This window comes from Oreochromis aureus, linkage group 12, assembly GCF_013358895.1.
Source record: "Oreochromis aureus strain Israel breed Guangdong linkage group 12, ZZ_aureus, whole genome shotgun sequence".
Lineage (NCBI taxonomy): Eukaryota > Metazoa > Chordata > Actinopteri > Cichliformes > Cichlidae > Oreochromis > Oreochromis aureus.
Window position 1 is genome coordinate 13,890,672 of NC_052953.1, and position 22,362 is coordinate 13,913,033.

Below are 22,362 nucleotides of genomic sequence, written 5' to 3' on the forward strand. Positions count from 1 at the left end.
TTACACATATCATTACCTGAAACAATAAACAGACAGGGGTAAAAACAAACCAGCCAGACACAAGCCAGAGCAGGAGGAAGCGCACGGATAACCGCATGGAAGCCGAATGAAGAGGAACAATTAGCAGCTATCAGAAGGAATCAAATCCTCTTCATAGTCGACGCACTGCCTGATTAATTTAATTAAGTCAATTCAAAACATAACAGGCACAGAGACAAACAAAGCTGTTTGTAGGAGACATGACTGTGACAGGCCATCTTACTGAGAAATGACTTCATGCTAACAGAAGCTGACTGGTTTTGTGTGCATGAAGACATTTCTGTGAAGACTCCAGGGAACCTTGTGTCCCATGCTATTTGTTTTAAGTTGGATTAATTATAAATCAGAGTTGCTCTAATATCCTCCATCTCTATGGACTTGTCCAACAAAAATAAGAGTCCCTTATTTCAGTCCCTGCAGACACAGACTGTAAATTAACTTGTGTTAATTCAGCCTTAGAGGCAACTCTCAGGAAGAAACACATTAAAGTGGTAAAAACAAATGAATATGGAATAAATACTGTATATGATATCACGTGCTTGGCCTATATGGCAAAAGAAAAAAAACAAACAAAAAAAACCTTACCATCCAGGAGGATGACAGCTCCAGATCCTTTATCCAACACGTCTGCTATCGTGGCCTCAGAGGTGAGTTTACCTGAAAATGCATTTTTATTTATTTAATTCAAGCCCTGCAAACTATTACCTCATTAGTTTTAAATCAAAGTATCTGATATAAGGTCATTTAACAATACTTTGTAAATGTACAAACTATTTCCCCAAGTCCTCTAAAGCCTTGAGACAAATCTCTAAACCTCTCCGTAGCATGTGCTGAATCCTCAATTCTCCAATTACAGATTAGTCAGTCAGAAAGTTAATCTGGAGTAGGTTAATTACTAAAGTCAATTTTCAAGCAAAAACACCAAGACTCACAAGGGCGTGCTACTTCTCCTTGTCTTAAATAATGGATAACTAAATAGAGTTTTGGGTGTTACAATACTGATCAAACCAGAAAAAACACTATCTGGTTTCAAATAAATATTTTTAATGATCACATTGTACAAAGCAAGGACATGTCGGCTACTGTGAGAAACTCTGAGGCATTCATCTTTAAGAAAAACAAAAACCATTCTCTGTAATGGTAACGCATGAGGCAGAGCTGGGCTCCTCAGAATGGATAGGCAATTACAGGACACGTGGTCATATCAGAGTTAAGATTTCTAGATGCATCATAAAAAAATGAGACTGAAAATACCCATCCATGTAAATACACCTAAGCTCGTCCCTTTGCTGTATGTAATGTGTTATGCACTGCAGCATGATTTAGGCTAAAGTGACACAGAAAGGCTCTAAAAGTGCTTTTAATGAACAGAAATGTTTAAACGGTAAAAGAAATAAATGTTTGGAGTCTATATTCAATTCTAAATCACAACAACAGCCAGCTGCTCCCTTATTTCTCACAGTGGCTGGATCCACATGTTTGATTTGGCACAGATTTTATGCTGGATGCTCTTCCTGATGCAACACTCCCATTTATCAGGCTTGAGACTGGCAGTGGGAGTACACTAGCTTCTGAGCCCCCAAGGCTGGCTGTGTTTCCTCCCAGTCTAAAACCAGGGATCTTGCTTGTGAAAAGAAAACGTGTCAACCAGTACACCATGGAGCCACAATGAAGCGCTCTATTAAATATTTTTGTTATAATCTCAATAAGTTAATTTTTTTCACTCTTTTATTGATTCACTGGACAGATTGACACGTTTGCTTTGTAGATTTTATGTCTGGACAACCTTGAACTTCGCTTGTGTGTTTTACATCAAACAAACATTTGTAGGCATGGCCAAAACAACTAAATCTAGTAATATTTTGTAATGAGACTGTAACAACTGTAAAAGCTACAGAATGGACACATCTGGCCTATGGCAAAACGCTTCACATGATCAGAAATGCCAAGTTATAAAAAAACAAAAACAACAACCTTACACAACTTTCACGCTCTGTCTCTTATGTGCTTTCAGCTACAAACATGCTCCCAACCCTCGGCAGGTCAAAGCTTCACGCCGCTGCCAGCTTCGAGAGCTGCAAGCCAGCTGCAAGGACAGAGAGCCCGCCATCGCAGCTGTGAGCAAGTCCTGCAAGAAGGCAGCAGCGGCAGCTGCCAGAGTCAGCAGCTGTAAACAAGCTGCTTCATCTCCCAGAATCTCCTGTTATCTCCAGCAATTAAAAAAAAAAAAAAATGCTTTCTGCAGAATTATCAAAGAGAAAATACCTGAAGTTGGCAGAGGTTTGTAGAGCTCCAAGTACTGCTCTCCATGCAACACCTAAAAAACAAACAAACAAGCAAAAAAGAAAAATGAATATAGCAGTTGTGACATATAATTATAAAAGTCATAAAGCCTCAGTTACTGTTTTAAGCAAGACTTTGTAAAATGTTATAACAGGGGTGCTTTTTTTCCCCTCTTTTTAATGCCAGCTTGTGCTTCCTCGTATTTCCTCTCCTCCCAATACTCAGAAACTGTCACTCCCCCTGCCCCCTCTCTCTGCCATGATCTTTTAAATCCATGAATTTGCCTTGAGGAAACTAGAGAGGAAGCTTCTGGAGGAACTAAGAGCTTTTATAATCAAGTGGCGTGATGCATAAACTCCTCACCTCCGTGTGACAGTTGATTCTTACAGTGCTTACTTTGTAGTGTTTGTGCATATGGATCAACAGATAATAAAACAGAACACAGTCAGATGGCGAGATGCAAACAATGTGCCATCACCCCGGGTGTGACAACACATTTGAATATATGGGATAACTTAACACTAATGTGTGGAAGCGTCTCACAAAGCAGCAGTTTGTTTTTAAAACATAGACACATTTGTCGACAGCTATGTGGTGCGTTATTGTGCAAACAATGCAAAGAAAAAACAAACGCCAGTGAGTGGTGCTGCTAATAGGACGAAGATGATAAATCATCAGCTCCATTAACAAAGTTACCAATCTAAATATATAAAAGGCCAGGTGATTAAGCCGTTTGGCACATCACAACTAACTGACATCGCTTGAGACTGATGTTGGGTTGTTAAGCAATTCTCATTCGGCAGCTCTGGCTTATCCGTCCTTGTATCGCTCCCTCACGTTCTCGCTGCAAAGACGCGACAAAGAGATGCAAGCGTAACTGCCAATGTGATGCATTAGCATAATTAAAAGCATCCCGTACGATACAAACATGTACGTACAACAAAAAAAGTCAAACTCAGCTGGACACAAGGACAAACACAGACACGACATCATCATACAGACATCAACATGCACGTTCTCTAACCTGGGTAAAATCTATGTTGAGTCCAGGGACTGAGCTCAGGCCGCCACCCATCATAGCTGCCTGGGAGGGAATGACCCCGAAGGTGGGGAGGCAGCTGAAGTCCGGATGGCCTTCATACAGGAACCTACATTAAAATGCAAGTGTTAGTGCTCAGTGAAACAGCATACCTCTGTAGGAATAGGTTGCTGACAGATAAAAATAACAGCACAGATGGCTGCACAGGCGTTTCAGCGTGGATGGAATCCAGCGCATTTCTCCCCCCCTCCATGCAGGTCAAGGTAAAAGTAATGATTGAAGCCATGATTAGCATTATTTTCTGTCTAATTTCATGTAATTTGCCTTTTTACAACTACTGAGGAAACTACAGTCAATAACACAAACACACAGAATCACACCTCAGATGGTCTGGGTCCTTGGTGGACATCCCGACACCCAGCGCATACAGGATACACTGGGTATGGTTGAAGCTGAAAGTGGTTGGAGGAAGTTTTTGTCCCACTGCTTTAGTCTGAGAAGAGAAAGAAGAGAAAACAGAAAGGGGATTAAAAAAAAAGGTTTAAAGAAAGAAAACAAGTTGCATCACAAAGATCACACCATAATGGTTTAGCCTCACAGCTACTCAGTAAAAAGGGTCAAGCAAACATTTAGAGTGAATGCGTCAGTGTCAGTACACCATGTAATGGAACTACAGACACACCATGAGAAAAGGCATTTCTAAATGGTTACATGTATTTTTTAGGACGCTGAAATGAACACGATCATTTAAGAAAACACTGAGGAGCAGATGAAATACTGGCTCATGAGAAGATCTGTTGCTGCGCTTCAGGTGTCGGTGATAAATCTTTAAATGCACCCCTCCCTCTTTCAAAAATGTATTAAATCTGACAACAATTAGGCTGCAGACACCCCGTGCAAACAAGTCCGTGCATCTCTTCCAAAGTTAGAAGGAAATTTGTTAGAAAGACTCTTTTTTTGTTATCACCCTCCGCTGTTGTTAAGCAGTGAATCGCTGTCTAGAGTAACACAAAGAAATTTTACAGTTAATCGTTACTATGGATCGTTTGATCTTGGCTCATCTAACTCTGACTTGATTAGATTTAATCACCCATCACATTACAAGCGCATTAAAGAGTTTATCATCAGGTCTGAAAAAGAGGTGTCCACACCAACGCCTGACTGCTGTCTTAAAAGATTTTGCTGAACTTATTCTTTAATATACAAGAACCACGTAGAAAACAAAAGTATGCATAACAGCTAATAAAATATTATAAAAGGAGACTGTATCAGAAGATATAAAAAGATTCTCCCCAGATGATCACAAATTTGACTTGGCTGTGATCTTTGAGGGAGGTAGTTTGAGGACTCGTGGGACCTCAGAGTTGAAAGGAATCGGCAGTTCAGAAATGTACTCCTGTGTCGCACCAGGCAGAGCTTTGTGAGCGATCAGCACAATCAGTCCAAAACAATCCCGGTCTTGAATGGTGGCCAGCGCAGGGAGGCCAGAAATTGAGCCATGTTAAATTTGTGCTTGCGCTCCTCTTAACGAGCAGCCGCAAAATGGACTGAAACTCCTGAACAGGCCATCGCAGTAATCGAGTGTTAATGACAAAGTCACAAATGTCTTTTAAAGGCCTCAGCGGTATTGTAAATATTTTAAAGCCCTCGTTAATCCCTGGCTGAGGTTGGTAGGAGGTTGTTACTGGTAGAAGTTTTATGAATATAGCATATCTGAATAATTTTCTGTGGCCTGACTGAAACTCATCATGAAACCACCAAAAGAAGAAATATCTTTTGAAAGAATGATGGTGCATCCGTTTTTTGGTCTTGTTTAGAAGAAAAAATAAATAAATTTTGCAGAATTTTAAGGCCTTGATAAAAATGCCATTTCTGAATCCCAGAAACTGAGGTCTGATTAAATAAATATTTTATTTGTCAGCATAATATTGTCAAATTTAAATATGCTTGAGTGCATCCTATAAACTCGAAACTGCTTAAAAAATGTATTTTTAACTGAAGGATAAAACACATTCCAGGAAAAGCATGAAGGTCCTCGGGGTTCTCAGAAGCAGCTACTGCCCTGCTTTCTGTGTAATATGAATGTTGTTTATCATTGTACTGAAGCACTAGTATGCGACACATAAGAGCACAAACTATATTAAGTGTCTGACTCAAACAGAGCAGCAAAGAGGGCGAAACGGTCCCGCTGACCCCTTCATGTTAGTGAGTATTATTAAGACAAACAAGACATCCAGTTAAAGCACACTATAAATATACATCTCTGGCAACATTACAGTCACAGCAGTACTGCAGTTGCTCATTTGTAATGTTTACAACCACTGTGCTGTAAAAATGACAGCTATTGTTCGAAACAATATTGCTTGGCAGAATGGTGCGATTCACACTCTGCATAATATCATCTCTCAGCTGATCGAAAGACATCATAAAACCTGGCCTCTGGAGAGCCGTTTTTAATTAAAACTGCATTTAAATGCAGATGTGGGGAATAGTGCGTTTTCAGACCCATTCCAGCTTCCCAGTACTTGGGAATATTATTAGTGCCTGCTCTCCTGCATGCACACGGCGAGATTAAAGCTGCAGTTGAGGAGCGGGGATAAAAAGCAGTAGTGGCTTGTGTAGGAGTAAGTCAAGTTAGTCAGTTACTTAAGCGAGATGATACAGGAGAGGAAAAAAAGGTTTAAAGCAAAACAGATTTCTGTTTTAGAACGGTTTTGTTATCCTGTCCCTCACTCATTTACTGTCTGCTCCACACTGCAGATCTATGTTTTTGTTTCTCTTCTTTCCATCTATTATTCAGTGTACAAATATGTGACTTCAAATTAAGCTTGCTGATATTTTGCCACTTTTTCCTCATATATTAATTATTGCTTTTCCCATGAAGAGTCAGACTGGTGATTAAATTTAAATTGTTACTCAGTTAGTTGATCAAAACACTTATATATATACACACACACACACACACACACACACACACACACACACACACACACACACACACACACACACACATACACATACACACAGTACTCTGTTAATTCTGTTTGATAAATCCATAACAACTGTTCCACCTCCAGACTTACATGAATAATAAAGCACACTTTATGGGCATTTTTATAATAATTTGTACTCCTTATATTAAAACTATAGTTGCCAATTTCTGATAAAGTACACAAACCTAAAACTAAAGGAGTACTTACAGTTGCTTCATTATTGCCCAAACAGTTATCAGCAGATGGATCCACATATTTGGGTTGGCGCAGACTTTTCACTCTTCCTGGCACAATCCTCACATTTATCCCAGATTGGGACCAGCACTAGGAGTTCACTACCTTGTGACAGGTTTTTTTTTCTTCCCCTACACTTGGCTCTTTATGTATTAAAGGAGAAGGAGGATAATGTGATCAGCCCAGGCACACAACTGCTGTTGTCTCAAGATGAGAGGATTTAAAACAAGAGTATGAATGTAACTAGGACTGTATTAATGGCAGCCATGAAATATGAATGTATGAAATAATATGAAATACCTAGATATCCACCTTGCATGTGGACAGAGGTCAATACAGTACCAAGAAAGTCACATGTGTGTCTTGGGTGACACACGCACCCAGCAATCGTCAAAATTCCTACAATAACTCTGGCGGTCAACCAGAATTCATAGACCCTTAGTTACAGTTTTAACTCGTTTCATTCCATTGTTCCTGACTGCAAGAGATGGCATGAAATACCTGGATGACTCATACCCGCAAAGTCAGAGGGGATCTCCACTCACCACAAGCTCAGCCGCAGGGAAAAGGGGGGGCAGCCATATTACCCCTGTAGAAGCAGGCAAAGAAGGAAGCCCAAGCAACTGCGGCACAGAATTTGGAAACCCCAAAGTCTTTATGCTTCTGAATTGGTATCAACAACCCAGTGTGAAAGGCACATCGCTTCCTGTGCCCATAACGGACAAAGAATGCATCCGTTATACAACTTTGCCCTGAAAAGGGCAAAGTTGACATTAGAACACAGGTCTTCTGCCCCCTCTCTGAGTACCAAAGGCAGACAAAATAATAGGTATGACAGGTGGACAGCATTCTGGAAAGAAAAGAAGTGTTGAGCAACAAAGTAATCCCACGCCCATTAGGATGACAACGCAAACAGTCCATGGCAGCAGACAGGGCATGAAGTTCAGTTACATGCTTTGTTGATGCAACAGTGAGAAGAAAGGCAGTCTTACCAGATAACCATCTCTGGTAACTCCCCTCGAGGGGTTCAAAGGATGGAGAAGACGAAGCTTCTAGAACGATTGTATTTTCCATGAAGGAAGTGACAGCATGTTGTGGCCAAAGGCAAAGAGCACCATTCAGAAAATGACCCACCAGAGGATGACACCCAACATAACAATTATCCACCACAACATGATGGGCTGAGACAGGCGCGACATACACTTTGATAGTTAAGACTGAGAGCCGGTGGTTCAGTAACATTTGGAAATACAAGCTTAGAGCACTGCTAAGGGCCTACATGTTGATCTTTACATCAGCTGGAAATGAGCTTTCACCTGTTGGTGATACAATACCCTAACTCAGAGGTTCCCAAAGTGTGGGGCCCGCCCCCTAGGGGGGGCGCAGAGCCATTGCAGGGGGGGGGGTATGAAAAAAACAAAAAAAACAAAAAAAACAAAAAAAAACAAAAGCGCTTGGACACTGCTAGCATAATGGACAGGTTTTTGACGGGGCTCCCACACAAACGCAAAGCAGGAGATGAAGCATCGCCAAATATGTTTCCAAACCAACTTCCTTCCAAGCCAAAGAATATGGTGAAGCATATCTTCCCTTTGGCTTCACCTGCACAAGTGCCAAGGTAGGTCTCCCCTGCAAAATTAGTTTCCCTGCGTCGGGAGCAGCGCTGGGCTCTCCGAATCACGGACAAACAGTATCCCACATTCTTGATTTTTAGTTCACAAACACTTCTTGTAATGACTAACTACTGCTGACATTTTGGACATGTTAGCTCTTTATGCAGTAAAGTTACAGTGGGATACAAATAATGTCAGGCTGGTCCTGCCGTAATTTGTTCCCCCCGGTTCAAATCACGGACTAACAGTATCCCACAGCTGTTTTTGTTTTTGAACCCATTTTGCTCAGAGAGACATTTTTTGAAAAATGTATTGACAGCAATGTTGAATATTATTACACAAGAAAAAAAACAACTACACGTAAAATAATTACACCGTGATGCCTCTGCCTTTCTAAATGGAGGGACAGTAACTGCGTGTGTGTATGTAAGCGTGTAAAACCTGAAGATAGTCAGATTAACAGTATTTTGTCTCTATCTGCCATTCTGCAATTCATCTCATGTAAACAATAATGTGGCGCACAGCGTGACGTGAAAAGAGGCACATACCTTTGTTGTTGCGTGACGAACTCTGTAATCCTCGTCCACACATAAACGCAAAAAAAGGAGTTTTAAATAATCTCCGTTTTCGGTGAATCGCAACGCCGTTTACGTGTGGACGAAAAGCCCAAACGCATAGAAACAGCTGCGTTTTCAAAAATACCGTGGACGTAGCGTAAAAGAGTTAGTAGTATATTTTATTACTACCTGTAATTTATTGCCGTTTACTTGTATTTGCTTAATTGTTTACTAAATTATTTGAGGTGTGAAATAAACCGCAGTCATTATGCAAATGTACTGTTTATAAGGTTTGGGGAAACCTGCAGTCAGCTGAGACTGAAGAAGTCACTTGGATGAGTGACGAAACTTTCTCCCACAAAACGCTACGTCCAGATGAACAGATTCAACTTTTGGAAACCGCAATGGAGCAAAACACGGGTGTGTGTGTTTGGAGGATGTGGGTTAGGTGTTTGGGGGGCGCGAACATTTTTCCTGTTTGGGAAAAAAAAAAAAAAAAAAAAAAAAGGCCTGTATTTATATAGCGCCTTCTAGTCCCTAAGGACCCCAAAGCGCTTTACATATCCAGTCATTCACCCATTCACACACACATTCACACACTGGTGATGGCAAGCTACATTGTAGCCACAGCCACCCTGGGGCGCACTGACAGAGGCGAGGCTGCCGGACACTGGCGCCACCGGGCCCTCTGACCACCACCAGTAGGCAACGGGTGAAGTGTCTTGCCCAAGGACACAACGACCGAGACTGTCCGAGCCAGGGCTCGAAGCGGTAACCTTCCAATTACAAGGCGAACTCCCAACTCTTGAGCCACGATCGCCCCGTAATCGCCCCTGTAAAACAAAGGGGGGCCTGGCAAAAAAAGTTTGGGAACCACTGCCCTAACTAATGATGCCCAATTAATTAATATGGTCTGGGCCCGAGTTTCCTCACAAGAACTCAAAGGTTTGCCCAGCCCTTCAGTGGCCATACATATAGATGAAGGAGATCTGGGTGTGGAAGAAAAAACACACCCCTGCAGCTGAGATAGGACATCAAAACTCAGTGGGATCACTGGAAACCAAACCTCCCTGGTCAGTATGTATCCCTCTATCCTGTGAAGTGCATGAGCAAAGGAAGCAAGAGAAGACATACAGCAGGCAATCTGGCCAGGGGTGTGCTAGTGTGTGCTCTGGTAGCCTAGTTGGTTTTAAGGAAGAGGACAACAGTAGATTGCTTTGGAAATGTTGAGACACCAAACAGGTTGACTGTCACACTGTGATATATCCTTTCACTGGGACAGGGCTTCTAGCAGCATAGCATGCCTGCAGCCTCATTGTGCACGCCTGTTAAAAAGCCAGATACCTCATCAGGTTGCTTGCACCACTCAGCTCACATATGTCATTTTAACGGCATTATGTTTTCAGGATATCCAGTTATTTCATAGTCTCTTGCAGTCAGGTAGAATGAAACAGAACAGGGCTCCACTATGGCCTAGTATAAGATAACTAAAGACTATTGAGTTTTGAATAAGGCCAACCTACTTTAGTAAGAAGTGCAAGAACAAAAATATGGCTCACACAATAAACATAATAAATACATTTCAATATGATCGAGTTCTATTTTTATTGTCTGTTTTATGGAAGTGTTAGAAAGATTAACCTTGAAACCTGGAGTTTGAATTGCATTATGAAAAAAGGTGCTTTCTTCTCTTTTTCACCCCATTTAGAAAACAACAAAACAGAGAAACACTTCTCTGTATGAACCAAGACATTTCAATGACACTACCATCTACACTATGTAATTACTACTGTTGAATGAACATGTCACTAAACTAGTCAGAATAAAAATCTCTATATTTTAACCTTGCTATGCCTCTGGTATATTGCTTCGCCTACATAAATGTTACAACAAATATACAGGTCAAATCTCTGTATACAGAGGGAGCTCCATGGCATGCAAGCAATACAGAAGCAGCACAGCTGATAACTTAAGCAGTGTGTGTACCTCTTAGCATGACAAGGACAAAGGCACAAATGCAACTAGCAGAGCATGTGTGGGCAGAACTACACACACACACACACACACACACACACACACACACACACACACACACACACACACACACACACACACACACGTCAGCTGAGGACACGATTGTGATGTTTGTCTTGAGGCTACAGTGTGACTCTGTTCCAAATCTCCTAACCAGGGAGCCACAAAAGCTCAGAGAGCCACAGCAGAGAGGACAGTGATACACAAGAGTGAGTATACCTCATTTCACATTTAGGCATTGAATCATGATATTATTGAACCTGGCTAGTAAGTGCTGTTAATGTCTCACAGGATTTAAAAGAACAGTTTGCAAAAAAGGTAATTTTGAGAAGGCAAATCAATAAAACACCAAGAAACAAAATGTGCACCGATGTGAAAGTACAGTTTACCACAGAGCAGATTTTAGTTTTATTTCAACCATAAGATGCAGCAGAAGAAACAATTATTTAACCAAGGCAGCTAGTACTACTGACATTATCTTTGACTTGTACAATTTATTGTCATCAGAGCCTATGACTGGGTGAAAGTATGGATATACACTAGACAGGCCTGTTGCAGGCCTATTTATCTCATTTCATACTTCTGCATGAAAGTTTTGTCGTTGTTGCTTAACATAGTTTTGAAATCTTGTTTTTTGTTAAACATTTTGAGTTTATATTCTAAAACATACAAAGATTCCACAAATGCTCATATTTTTTTATTGTTTTTAGACATTTGATTCCATTGTACATAAAAGGTCAATGTTTCACCGTCAGTTTTTTTTTTTTTTTTTTTTTAAATTTCTACATGAATCCATTGTGGCCATTTAATGAAAACCCAAAATATTGTCCAGAAATGTATAGGCATGCATTTGGTGTACACTGTAACCACTGAACCATTCAAACACCCTCACTGTGCATAATCCAGCACCTAATAATATTTTTAAGCAGTGCATTACCTAACCAATGCACATTTCACACTCTACTGAATAGTGTTCGTTCCTTTATTCTTCTAGATGTGGCAATTCAGATACATGGTTAATTAGCCATTTTATCAGCCAACGACAACACAATTCAAAATAAGTTTCTAAATATTTGTGCAAAAAGAGAATTCGGTTTGAGTAGCATTTTGGACATCTGTTGGGCAGTTTAACTACTGCATACTAAACGCAGCTCAATACAAGATTTTGGCCGTTTATGTGGAGAACCATGCCGGGATGCAGCACTACTTGTAGCTTGATGTTTTATTTAGGAACTCAGCCATGTTTGAGCTGTAACAAATTCCCTTTTCTGAGCTTCAGTAACAGGAAACACAGTAAAGTAAAGAGGACATATTCAGGGATTCATCGCTGCTCTGTGGTGCTCCAACAGCTTAGGTACTTTACATTTTTAAGCTAGTCTGAGCAGGCCCTTGTTTGGTACCGTCCCATATTTACAGGTGACATCCAAGTACACATGCATGTCGTAGGAGCAGTTTCTGAGAGGTTTATTATTGTTCCCAACTAAATTTAATGTGTTGACATTAGAAAGTCATGAGTTGCCATATTGGAAACACGGTTTACAGCTGCATGTGTCATTATGACCCAGCTATATCAGAGAGTAGAATAGTCTCAGTAGGAAGAATGATAGAAATTAAATGAAGAAGACAAAACAGATGGCTGAGTAACACTGATGGCAATAAGGTTAAGAACTGCAGAAGCCAGGAAACAGTGGAAGACTTTAAAAATCTTGTATGTTTGTTTGCAAGATTTTATAAGGTAACTCTGTTTTTTACATCATAAAAAGTAAAGCATGAATGGATATCAGGGACATACAGCCTAAGATTTCTTTATTCATGTTTCCTAAATGCATCCCAGATGCATTAGATAATAAAGTCCTGATGTTTTTTAATTAAAAGCTATGTCTACAGTTATCTAAACTGTTCCAGATATATCTCCTGAAGTTACAATACTAGCCAGCTAGTTCAAATGTTATAATGCTACTCTGTACCTGCAGATGCAACTGTTCCACACCCTGATGCCTTTCAGGCATTGATACCATGTCATGGACAAATTGCTACCATACGAGTATGAAAGTCATTCGATTTATAGTCAGATGCAAGGGCAGATGCCCTAGATGCTAGGGCAAAGCCTTCAAAACATCACTCCACAAATCAGTTAGACCTGTCACAGTAGCTACTTCCACTTTTACTAATACAGGGAGTGCAGAATTATTAGGCAAGTTGTATTTTTGAGGAATAATTTTATTATTGAACAACAACCATGTTCTCAATGAACCCAAAAAACTCATTAATATCAAAGCTGAATGTTTTTGAAGTAGTTTTTAGTTTGTTTTAGTTTTAGCTATTTTAGGGGGATATCTGTGTGTGCAGGTGACTATTACTGTGCATAATTATTAGGCAACTTAACAAAAACCAAATATATACCCATTTCAATTATTTATTTTCACCAGTGAAACCAATATAACATCTCCACATTCACAAATATACATTTCTGACATTCAAAACAAAACAAAAACAAATCAGCGACCAATATAGCCACCTTTCTTTGCAAGGACACTCAAAAGCCTGCCATCCATGGATTCTGTCAGTGTTTTGATCTGTTCACCATCAACATTAGTGCAGCAGCAACCACAGCCTCCCAGACACTGTTCAGAGAGGTGTACTGTTTTCCCTCCTTGTAAATCTCACATTTGATGATGGACCACAGGTTCTCAATGAGGTTCAGATCAGGTGAACAAGGAGGCCATGTCATTAGTTTTTCTTCTTTTATACCCTTTCTTGCCAGCCACGCTGTGGAGTACTTGGACGCTGTGTGATGGAGCATTGTCCTGCATGAAAATCATGTTTTTCTTGAAGGATGGAGACTTCTTCCTGTACCACTGCTTGAAGAAGGTGTCTTCCAGAAACTGGCAGTAGGACTGGGAGTTGAGCTTGACTCCATCCTCAACCCGAAAAGGCCCCACAAGCTCATCTTTGATGATACCGCCCAAACCAGTACTCCACCTCCACCTTGCTGGCGTCTGAGTCGGACTGGAGCTCTCTGCCCTTTACCAATCCAGCCACGGGCCCATCCATCTGGCCCATCAAGACTCACTCTCATTTCATCAGTCCATAGAACCTTAGAAAAATCAGTCTTGAGATATTTCTTGGCCCAGTCTTGACGTTTCAGCTTGTGTGTCTTGTTCAGTGGTGGTCGTCTTTCAGCCTTTCTTACCTTGGCCATGTCTCTGAGTATTGCACACCTTGTGCTTTTGGGCACTCCAGTGATGTTGCAGCTCTGAAATATGGCCAAACTGGTGGCAAGTGGCATCTTGGCAGCTGCACGCTTGACTTTTCTCAGTTCATGGGCAGTTATTTTGCGCCTTGGTTTTTCCACACGCTTCTTGCGACCCTGTTGACTATTTTGAATGAAACGCTTGATTGTTCGATGATCACGCTTCAGAAGCTTTGCAATTTTAAGACTGCTGCATCCCTCTGCAAGATATCTCACTATTTTTGACTTTTCTGAGCCTGTCAAGTCCTTCTTTTGACCCATTTTGCCAAAGGAAAGGAAGTTGCCTAATAATTATGCACACCTGATATAGGGTGTTGATGTCATTAGACCACACCCCTTCTCATTACAGAGATGCACATCACCTAATATGCTTAATTGGTAGTAGGCTTTCGAGCCTATACAGCTTGGAGTAAGACAACATGCATGAAGAGGATGATGTGGACAAAATACTCATTTGCCTAATAATTCTGCACTCCCTGTATACACTGGCTCTCTATTAAACACATGCAGTGATCCCCCCCAGACAAAGACATGCGTTTTGCAAACCATTTAATAAACAGCTGCTCTGAGTTTTTGTTTACGTCTGACTGATATCTGACATCCACCTTTGATGTTTCTCATGTTCCACATTTCATATAACGCACAGCAGCCAAGAGACAGCAGTTAGGACTCTTGTAAATACAGATTTTAAACTAAACTTTATGATTTAGTTTTATATCAACATTAAACTAAAGAAGAAAAAAAAGCAAGAAAACACATTAACAGATTATTTTACTTACAGGATCAATCCCTGATCCCAAGCCTGCAGAGGCTGCAGCTGCTGCTGGATTCACACCAACATCACCCTGTGATTCCACTTGAGACAGCACACTCACCATTGACTGCAGAGACTCTAAATAAATGTGAGAGCGATACATGCTGTTAGCCAACCAAGATAATCATGTTACTTCTCAGCAAGATGAATTTATTCCTCAGCAATAGTCAAAGAGTTTTATTTTCATTTGGAAATAAACACAGCATGAGTGAAGTGTTGAAACTGGCTCTCTTGTATGAGTAGAAATCAACAATTGCTACAGAAGAGGAAACTACCCGTCTTAAAGGAAAACCAATGACATTTGTAAAACAACTGTGTGAGGTTTATTTTATCTATGCGACCAATAACTTACACAGATTGTTTTTATTGTGCCACTAAGTTAGATGCTGCACTTAGCTTAATATATTGTAAAGGCATGACAATAATAATTAGTCTTCTCGTGTAGCTCTTGGTAATATAACGAATAAGCATCAACATAATCATCTGCTAAATGTCAAATGTTTCATTAAGCATATTGTGTCAGTGGGGTGTGGTTTTTACAACTCGGCTAATGAAGGAGAGCAGTTCAGGGAGCCGTTTTACATAGCAGCATGCTGGGACCTGGACACACACACACACACACACACACCAAGCTGTGCAGCAAGTCTAAGAAGTATCTTGAGTGTGTTTCACCATGCCGGGCAATCTCCAGCTGAGTACACAGTTTGCATGCGTGTGTGTGTGTGTGTGTGTGTGTGTGTGTGTGTGTGTGTGTGTGTGTGTGTGTGTGTGTGTGTGTGTGTGTGTGAGACAGAGAGCGAGAGAATGAGTGTGTGTTGCAAACAGAAGGAACAGAACCTCCCCCCAACTCCTTCTGCACCGCTTGTTTTTTTTCCCCTTCCCCCCTCCCCATCATGCTGGATTTGACCAAATACTCATCATCTAGGTACTGCGTGCCATTTCAGATTTATTACATATTAGAACTTGCTCCACAAACAAATGGCATCTATTCAAGTTTTACTAATTCAATATAAGACAAACCATTAACAGAAAAAAATCTGTATTGCAGAAATTAAACGGTTAAACTGTAATCCATGTTAAATAACGACCAATGAAAATACGGGTGTTTTCAATCTAAAATCATGATAACAGCTCCTTAGAGATGCAAAATTTGTTCAAAAAAAAAAAAAAAAAAAAAAAAAAAAAAAAAAAAAATGAAAGAAAGAAACAATTATCACAGTTTGATAATCTTTGGGGTTCATTTGAGGGAAGCGATCAGCCAGATAATCTGAATTACAACAACACATCTGCAGGAATAAGGTTAATGTTCGCTCTACAGATGCATCCACACTGGAAAAGATTTACAGCAAAGTGGCGGCTGACCAGAGACCAGAGAAAATGAATGACATCTGGCGACTTCAAGTCAAACAATCTAAATCACAGTCAAACACAAAGTGGGCAGAACACAAAAAAATATGATCAACATCCAGGCTAGCAATTGAACTGTCCACCAATGAGAGCACAGTATCACTCATTGGTGATCATATGAGCTGGTAGTAAGTATACTAAAAGGTTACCTAGACAACGACAGCCAGCCATCAAAGCGATGTACGACACAACTTAACAGCTCTAAAAAATATTTTTAACATTAAATGGATGGAAATAAAGTCACCTTCTTCCAGGTCATATCGACTCTAAATAAACATTATATCTTTCTTAATATAATGCAAAAAGTCTCCCTCTACAAGTCTGAAGGAACATCTTAGTCCCCTGGAGGTTTGTATATTATGACATAATCAGTATACACCCTACCACTGAGCTAAAATGACCAGTTTTCTAGTGTTTATGCAACTATAATGCATTATAAAACCATTGTATCATTGTAATGGCATGACAATAACATTAATTTATATCTACAAAAGGTTGAATTATGCATGACATACTATGTGATCACGTCGCCTAGCAACAACCAAGCAGACTACAACAACATTTATATAATTGAGCAGGACCTGAGCATTGCAGGAGACCTACAATTACTGTAATTACTATAGTTAATTACATTTTCTACATGTGATTAAATATCAGTATGAGCAGATGAAATAATACAGCAGCATGGGCATGTACTAGTAGATTCAGCTCATTAGCATTTAGTGTTTAAATGTTAAAAGGCTGCAAAACAGGAATTTGGTTGCGTTTTTCGAACTTCACTCTGAGTTGATGATTGCACTGAGAGGTCTTTGAATTTCGAAATATTCTTTCAAATGTCTCTTATGTGTAGTTGCTCATTCTGGTTTCACAGTTAGGAAACCGCAAAGACTGATTTTTTTTTTTAACCCGGCTATAGAACAACAACCCTGGGGTTCAAGTTTCAGTGAATCAATACAAATGCTGAATAAATGAATTTCAGTCTAAAACATACTGATCCAGAAGCAGCTTTAAAATGGAAATACATGAGAGCCCTTATGTACCTGCAGAATAAACATTTCTCTATTCAAACAGTTGTTTGCACGAGTCCTCACTGTGGGTTCTCAGGTTGTTTTAAGAACACACAAAAAGTATAAATGTAACAACACAGGCGACACAACTCTTTAAATATATATGCTGATTCAACCTGTTGTTGCATGAACAAAGGAAAATAGCTGACACATGCAAGGACCGGGACCAGGGTAAGACTGAGAAGACCAGAGATCCTATTACCGTCACTCAGTGGCAGGCACTTACCAAACAGAGGTAGCAACAAATAAGATACAAATGAGGTGGTACTACAAAGCCATGCTAATGAGACCAGCTAGTGCCCTGTGGGACTGCCACCCCCATTCTGTTAATGTTAACACCGCCACCCTCTCTTTGAATGTGGATATGAAAGGAAGGATAAGGTGGAGGAGGTGGAGAGAAATAATAATCAACAATTGCCAGCCTCTTGTTTGCTGGAGCTCTTTTCTGAACAATACTGCACTCGCTCACACTCAACATCATATTGAACTTGGCTTCTTTTCTCCACCTCAATCACATCATCTCCACCACCATCTGGTCCTCAGTCTTTGATTGTTACCTAACTCACTGTAAATGCAGATGAGCTGAAAATGTCAATTCAGAAGGTTATCACTCTCATAAGCGCTCAACCTGACAGCATGACTACATGAGGGCTAACAAGCCAGGTGCTTTTATTTTCCTTTCAATGAGCTCTTCAAAAGTGGTTCCACTCAAAACAGGCTAATCACAACTTTAATTAAAAGACAGGTCTCAAAACACCGTTTTTTTATTTCCCTCTCTTCTAACAATCAACCAATATCACATAAAACGTTGCAACAAAACTGCAGATTTATTTGGGTATAAACCAGTATTGTGGAAAATGACTCAAAGGTTGTGTATATCTAGACATTTACTAAGGCCATGTTTCTAAAACATGAAAGACATGAATTTCTTTAGAGTAGCATAAAGTTAGCCCACTACTACTCCAAGACCAAAGGGCAAATTATGTAGCCATGTAATGATCTGAAATCTGAATAATTCTGACTCAACAAAGAGTGAGTCAAACAAGTGTGAAAGTGTGATCCGGGCACTAATAAGGAAAGCCGCTGTGAAAATAGTCTCATCTCTGGGCTGTGTTGCGTGGTTACTGCTTTGAAGAGAAATGATTCAGCTCACAGCGAATAAATGACCATTCAAGACTAAAGGCAAAATCAATTCTTAAAGACTGTGTTTTACATTTTCATAAAAGCATACATACATCTCTCGACTGAATCTTCCATTACTTACTGAATTTTTTGTTTTCTTTTAACAATGATGGACAAATCTGATGGTTTAGATGATGATTTAGATTTTAGATCTGACGGATAAGACCACTGAGCTTCAGTAACATGAAATAATTCACATGCGAAACAGTGGTTTGCAGTACTGTGAGTCCATGTTTAGACAACCTCATCACTTGTGAGTGTAATATTTTTTAACCTAAAAACTTTCTGGGAGCCACTTGAGCTCAGTGGGGAGCAGACGAGCATATGGTTAAAGTGCAGTAGCCCAGGTTCGGTGTACGGCATATCTCATTCACCCATTCACAGCCATGAGTATCTTGCCCATCCAGACTGGTAAACATGTTTATGTTTCTGAATTGCACTGCATTTCTCACAGTTTCATTACTGCTTAGTAATTAGTTTGCAAGACAAGTTGGCATCTTCCATGCAAACTAATGGTTCACTATTAGCACCCAAAGCAATCACAAGGAGATTTCAGTGCAGCCTCTTTGCAACCAGTGTCATGCTAGCAACTGCCAGCAAACTCACAACCAGTTGGGGAATACAAATTACTCGCCAATGTAGTGGTTGCCAGTTGCTCGCTGCAAGATCAATAAAACTATCTGACTGAGGCCTCAGGTAATGGTGGTAATTTTAATATCCAGTCTGGACACAGACAACAAGTTCAGCAGAACAGAATTGAATCACATCCGAAATCCAAATGACAAGCACCTCAACAGCGTTCATTTTAATTCCATTTAGCTCATCTTTGCCTGTTTAGGCAGAATTACTGTTTTACTCCACTCCACTATGAGTGAAAGGGGGAAAAGCCTGCCTATTCAGAGTGTCTTTATTCATTCTTTTCTCTCTGAGCCCATATTCTGTCATGTCGTGTGTGTGTGTGTGTGTGTGTGTGTGTGTGTGTGTGTGTGTGTGTGTGTGTGTATATATATTGGCCTCAAGTGTGTCCAATAAGATAAAAGAAAAAAAAAAAAGAAAAAAAGAAAAAATAGTATCTGTAAGAGTGTGTGGACCCACATCATATAGATCAGCTGCATGCAATATATATTTTTTTTACTCCTACCTGGAGGCATGACTGTTTCTGTGAGCCATGTATTAGTTATTGTGAACAATCTGCTTTTATGATTAAACTGTATTAAACATATTTTAATATAGTAAAAAAAAAAATATATATAGTTAAAACCCATGAGGACGGACTTGAAGTCATGTGTGTGTATATTGTCCTCAAGTGTGACGATATACACACTCTTATACATTTTTCTGTAGGTTACCAATTGCGTAAGTGTGTATTTGGCCTGGTGCATCACTGACCTTGTATATTAGCAGGTTTGGTGGCATCTGTAAAGTCACATATTTTTTCCCAGTGGTCCCTGATGGCCTCGGGTTTCATGGATTGGTTCTTCTGTCTCACTATATAGCCCTGAGTACGCTCCCAGCGCACTACACACACAAAAAGCCACACACAAATACAGGGGTCATGGCACAGTATAAACCCCACACATACTGTAGCAGCAGTCTGGGGGACTAATGAATATGGCAAATGCATACAGACATTTCCTCTGGACAAAACACACAGTACTCACATTTACCAATCCAGCCTGCACCAACCTAAAGGGAATCAAACATGAACAGAAGAGCAAAAGCACATGGAGATTAAGAAATATTGCCTCTCTATAGAAAAAGAATATGCTATTGTATATTATTTTTCTCTAAGATGACACATAGCTACAAGCAGTGTAGTGACAGTTTTGAAGTGAAACAAATGTGTTTTTGTCTCAGTACCTCAAACAGTCCTCCATTCTCCTGGCATTGTTCATGACAGAGCCAGAGGACCAAAGGAGCAACATACTCAGGCTTCAGAGACGCCACAAGATCTACATAAAACAAAACATCTGGTTTACATCTGTAATAAAGGGCAAAGGAGGTCTTGGTTTTTAAAATATGTTGCATTTGGTTCATTTATACATGGAGTACAATCAAAAAATAGCAGAGAACGAAAAGTAAAAGCACCTTTCCTTTTGCTATTGAACTATGATTTAATCTAGCTATTAATAAACAAACTGCATATTTTAGGGTAAGGTTAACCAACATGGTCTGCAATAATGCCCCTGATCATCATATGTGTACATATTCCCATGATTACACAGTAAGAAGTGATACTACATACTGTCTGTTTTTTTGCTTAACTTATAATCTTCAGCAAGACAGATGGCAAAAACATGAACTGGCTTCACATGAAGAAACAAACAGAATGCTTGAATTCATGAGACCAGGTTAGTACGAGTCCTAGTACTAGCAATCTGTTAGGGAAATATTTCTTAAACATGCTGGAATTAACTGAAAAAAGAAAATATGGCACAAGCTTAAACTTTTTTTTTTTTTAATATCCCTTGCGTGTGCTGAACATATCTATACCCTAGTGGTAAAAAGAAGCCCTTCTGCTTCACTGAACTTGCTGCTGCTTAGCAAGATGGGTTTTGTCATTAATTTTTTTAGAAAAGTGTCAGTGAGTGAAAGCAAGCATATGGAACCAAGTCATTTACTAAGGTGAGGCCCCTGTGACAGTTGGCACAGCGCAGTGTGCGACAGATGCTTCCGTAGACCGGCACGGCAGGGCAACAAAACCTTTCCCTTAATTCACTTAATACTTCTTATTCCAGAGCTGGAGTCACAGAGCAGGCTCAGTGTAACTGTGACGTTCAGACTTTTACAAATACGGAGTCAGGGGTTGGAAAAACATTCCCAGTCCCAGTTATTCTTAAGGGTGATGCTTTTTTGTTTTGTGTTATATTAATACACAAGATAAGATTGCCAATTCTATATCTTAGTTGCTTAATCTTAATTGTAGGCATTCAATGCTGTATGCCCTCTTTCCAAAATACGTTCAACACAAAAACTATAAATGATTTATTGGCTTACTTTGAATTTTTCTCTTAATACTGGAAGACAACACATACAGTAATGCAAGGAGGACATAGCCGCCTGCCTAAATAAAGGGCTGACACATTAAAACTTTTAAAGCACTCACAGGGTGCATGATTTCATCATGGCCCTTGGAAAAGCAAGAAAACACTGCTCTTGAATATTAGATGAAAAATTTGCATGTCAAACGGGAGTGCTGTTGCCTCAAATTTTGTAAATCCACATTACATGGTATTACATTATGCAACCGCTCTCAAAAAATGCTTTGGTTAAAACCCATTTGTCCATTACAGCCTGTCCAATGAGATAAAAGAAAAACAAACATTATCTTTAAGAGTGTGTGGACCCACATCATATATACCAGCAGCATACAATATATGCTTTTTACTCTTACCTGGAGGCATGACTGTTTCTGTGAGCCGTGACCCAGCAACAGGAGCAATCGTATTGCAGTGGATGTTGTACTTGCGACCCTCGATTGCCAAAGTGTTAGCCAGCCCCAGCAAGCCCAGCTTGGCAGCGCTGTAGTTGGCCTGGCCAAAGTTGCCATAGATCCCAGCGGCTGAAGCAGTCATGATGATTCTGGCCACAGAAAACCGGAGGCAACGTTAGGGTTAATGCAAAGTGACAGGCATCACGAAGGAGTCATAAGAGACCCAAACGGACTCTCCACACACAATCTTACAAAGACTTAGATATTTTTCATGCCTGCTTACACCCAGGAACGTGCATATGTAAGCATCTAGTCATGCAATCCTAGCATATTTACACAGACACTAGCTTTAACAAGGTGACCATCATAAACAACGCTACATTAGGTGCAGGAGACTTCTGAGGAACACCTTGC

The 22,362-nt window shown here is 40.1% G+C and overlaps 1 protein-coding gene across 1 annotated transcript in view; it reads right to left on the reverse strand.

Annotated features, from left to right (window-relative positions):
* hsd17b4 (hydroxysteroid (17-beta) dehydrogenase 4) overlaps nt 1-22,362 on the reverse strand; it is a 38,330-nt gene that overhangs the window by 8,019 nt on the left and 7,949 nt on the right. Inside the window, exons 8-16 of the mRNA XM_031727308.2 lie at nt 21,910-22,097; nt 20,376-20,467; nt 20,177-20,201; nt 19,905-20,033; nt 14,825-14,937; nt 3,742-3,854; nt 3,347-3,470; nt 2,305-2,356; nt 625-696 (exon numbers count right to left, since the gene is read on the reverse strand). Coding sequence (XP_031583168.2) covers nt 625-696; nt 2,305-2,356; nt 3,347-3,470; nt 3,742-3,854; nt 14,825-14,937; nt 19,905-20,033; nt 20,177-20,201; nt 20,376-20,467; nt 21,910-22,097 — 908 coding nt within the window. The remainder of the gene's footprint in view (nt 1-624; nt 697-2,304; nt 2,357-3,346; nt 3,471-3,741; nt 3,855-14,824; nt 14,938-19,904; nt 20,034-20,176; nt 20,202-20,375; nt 20,468-21,909; nt 22,098-22,362) is intronic.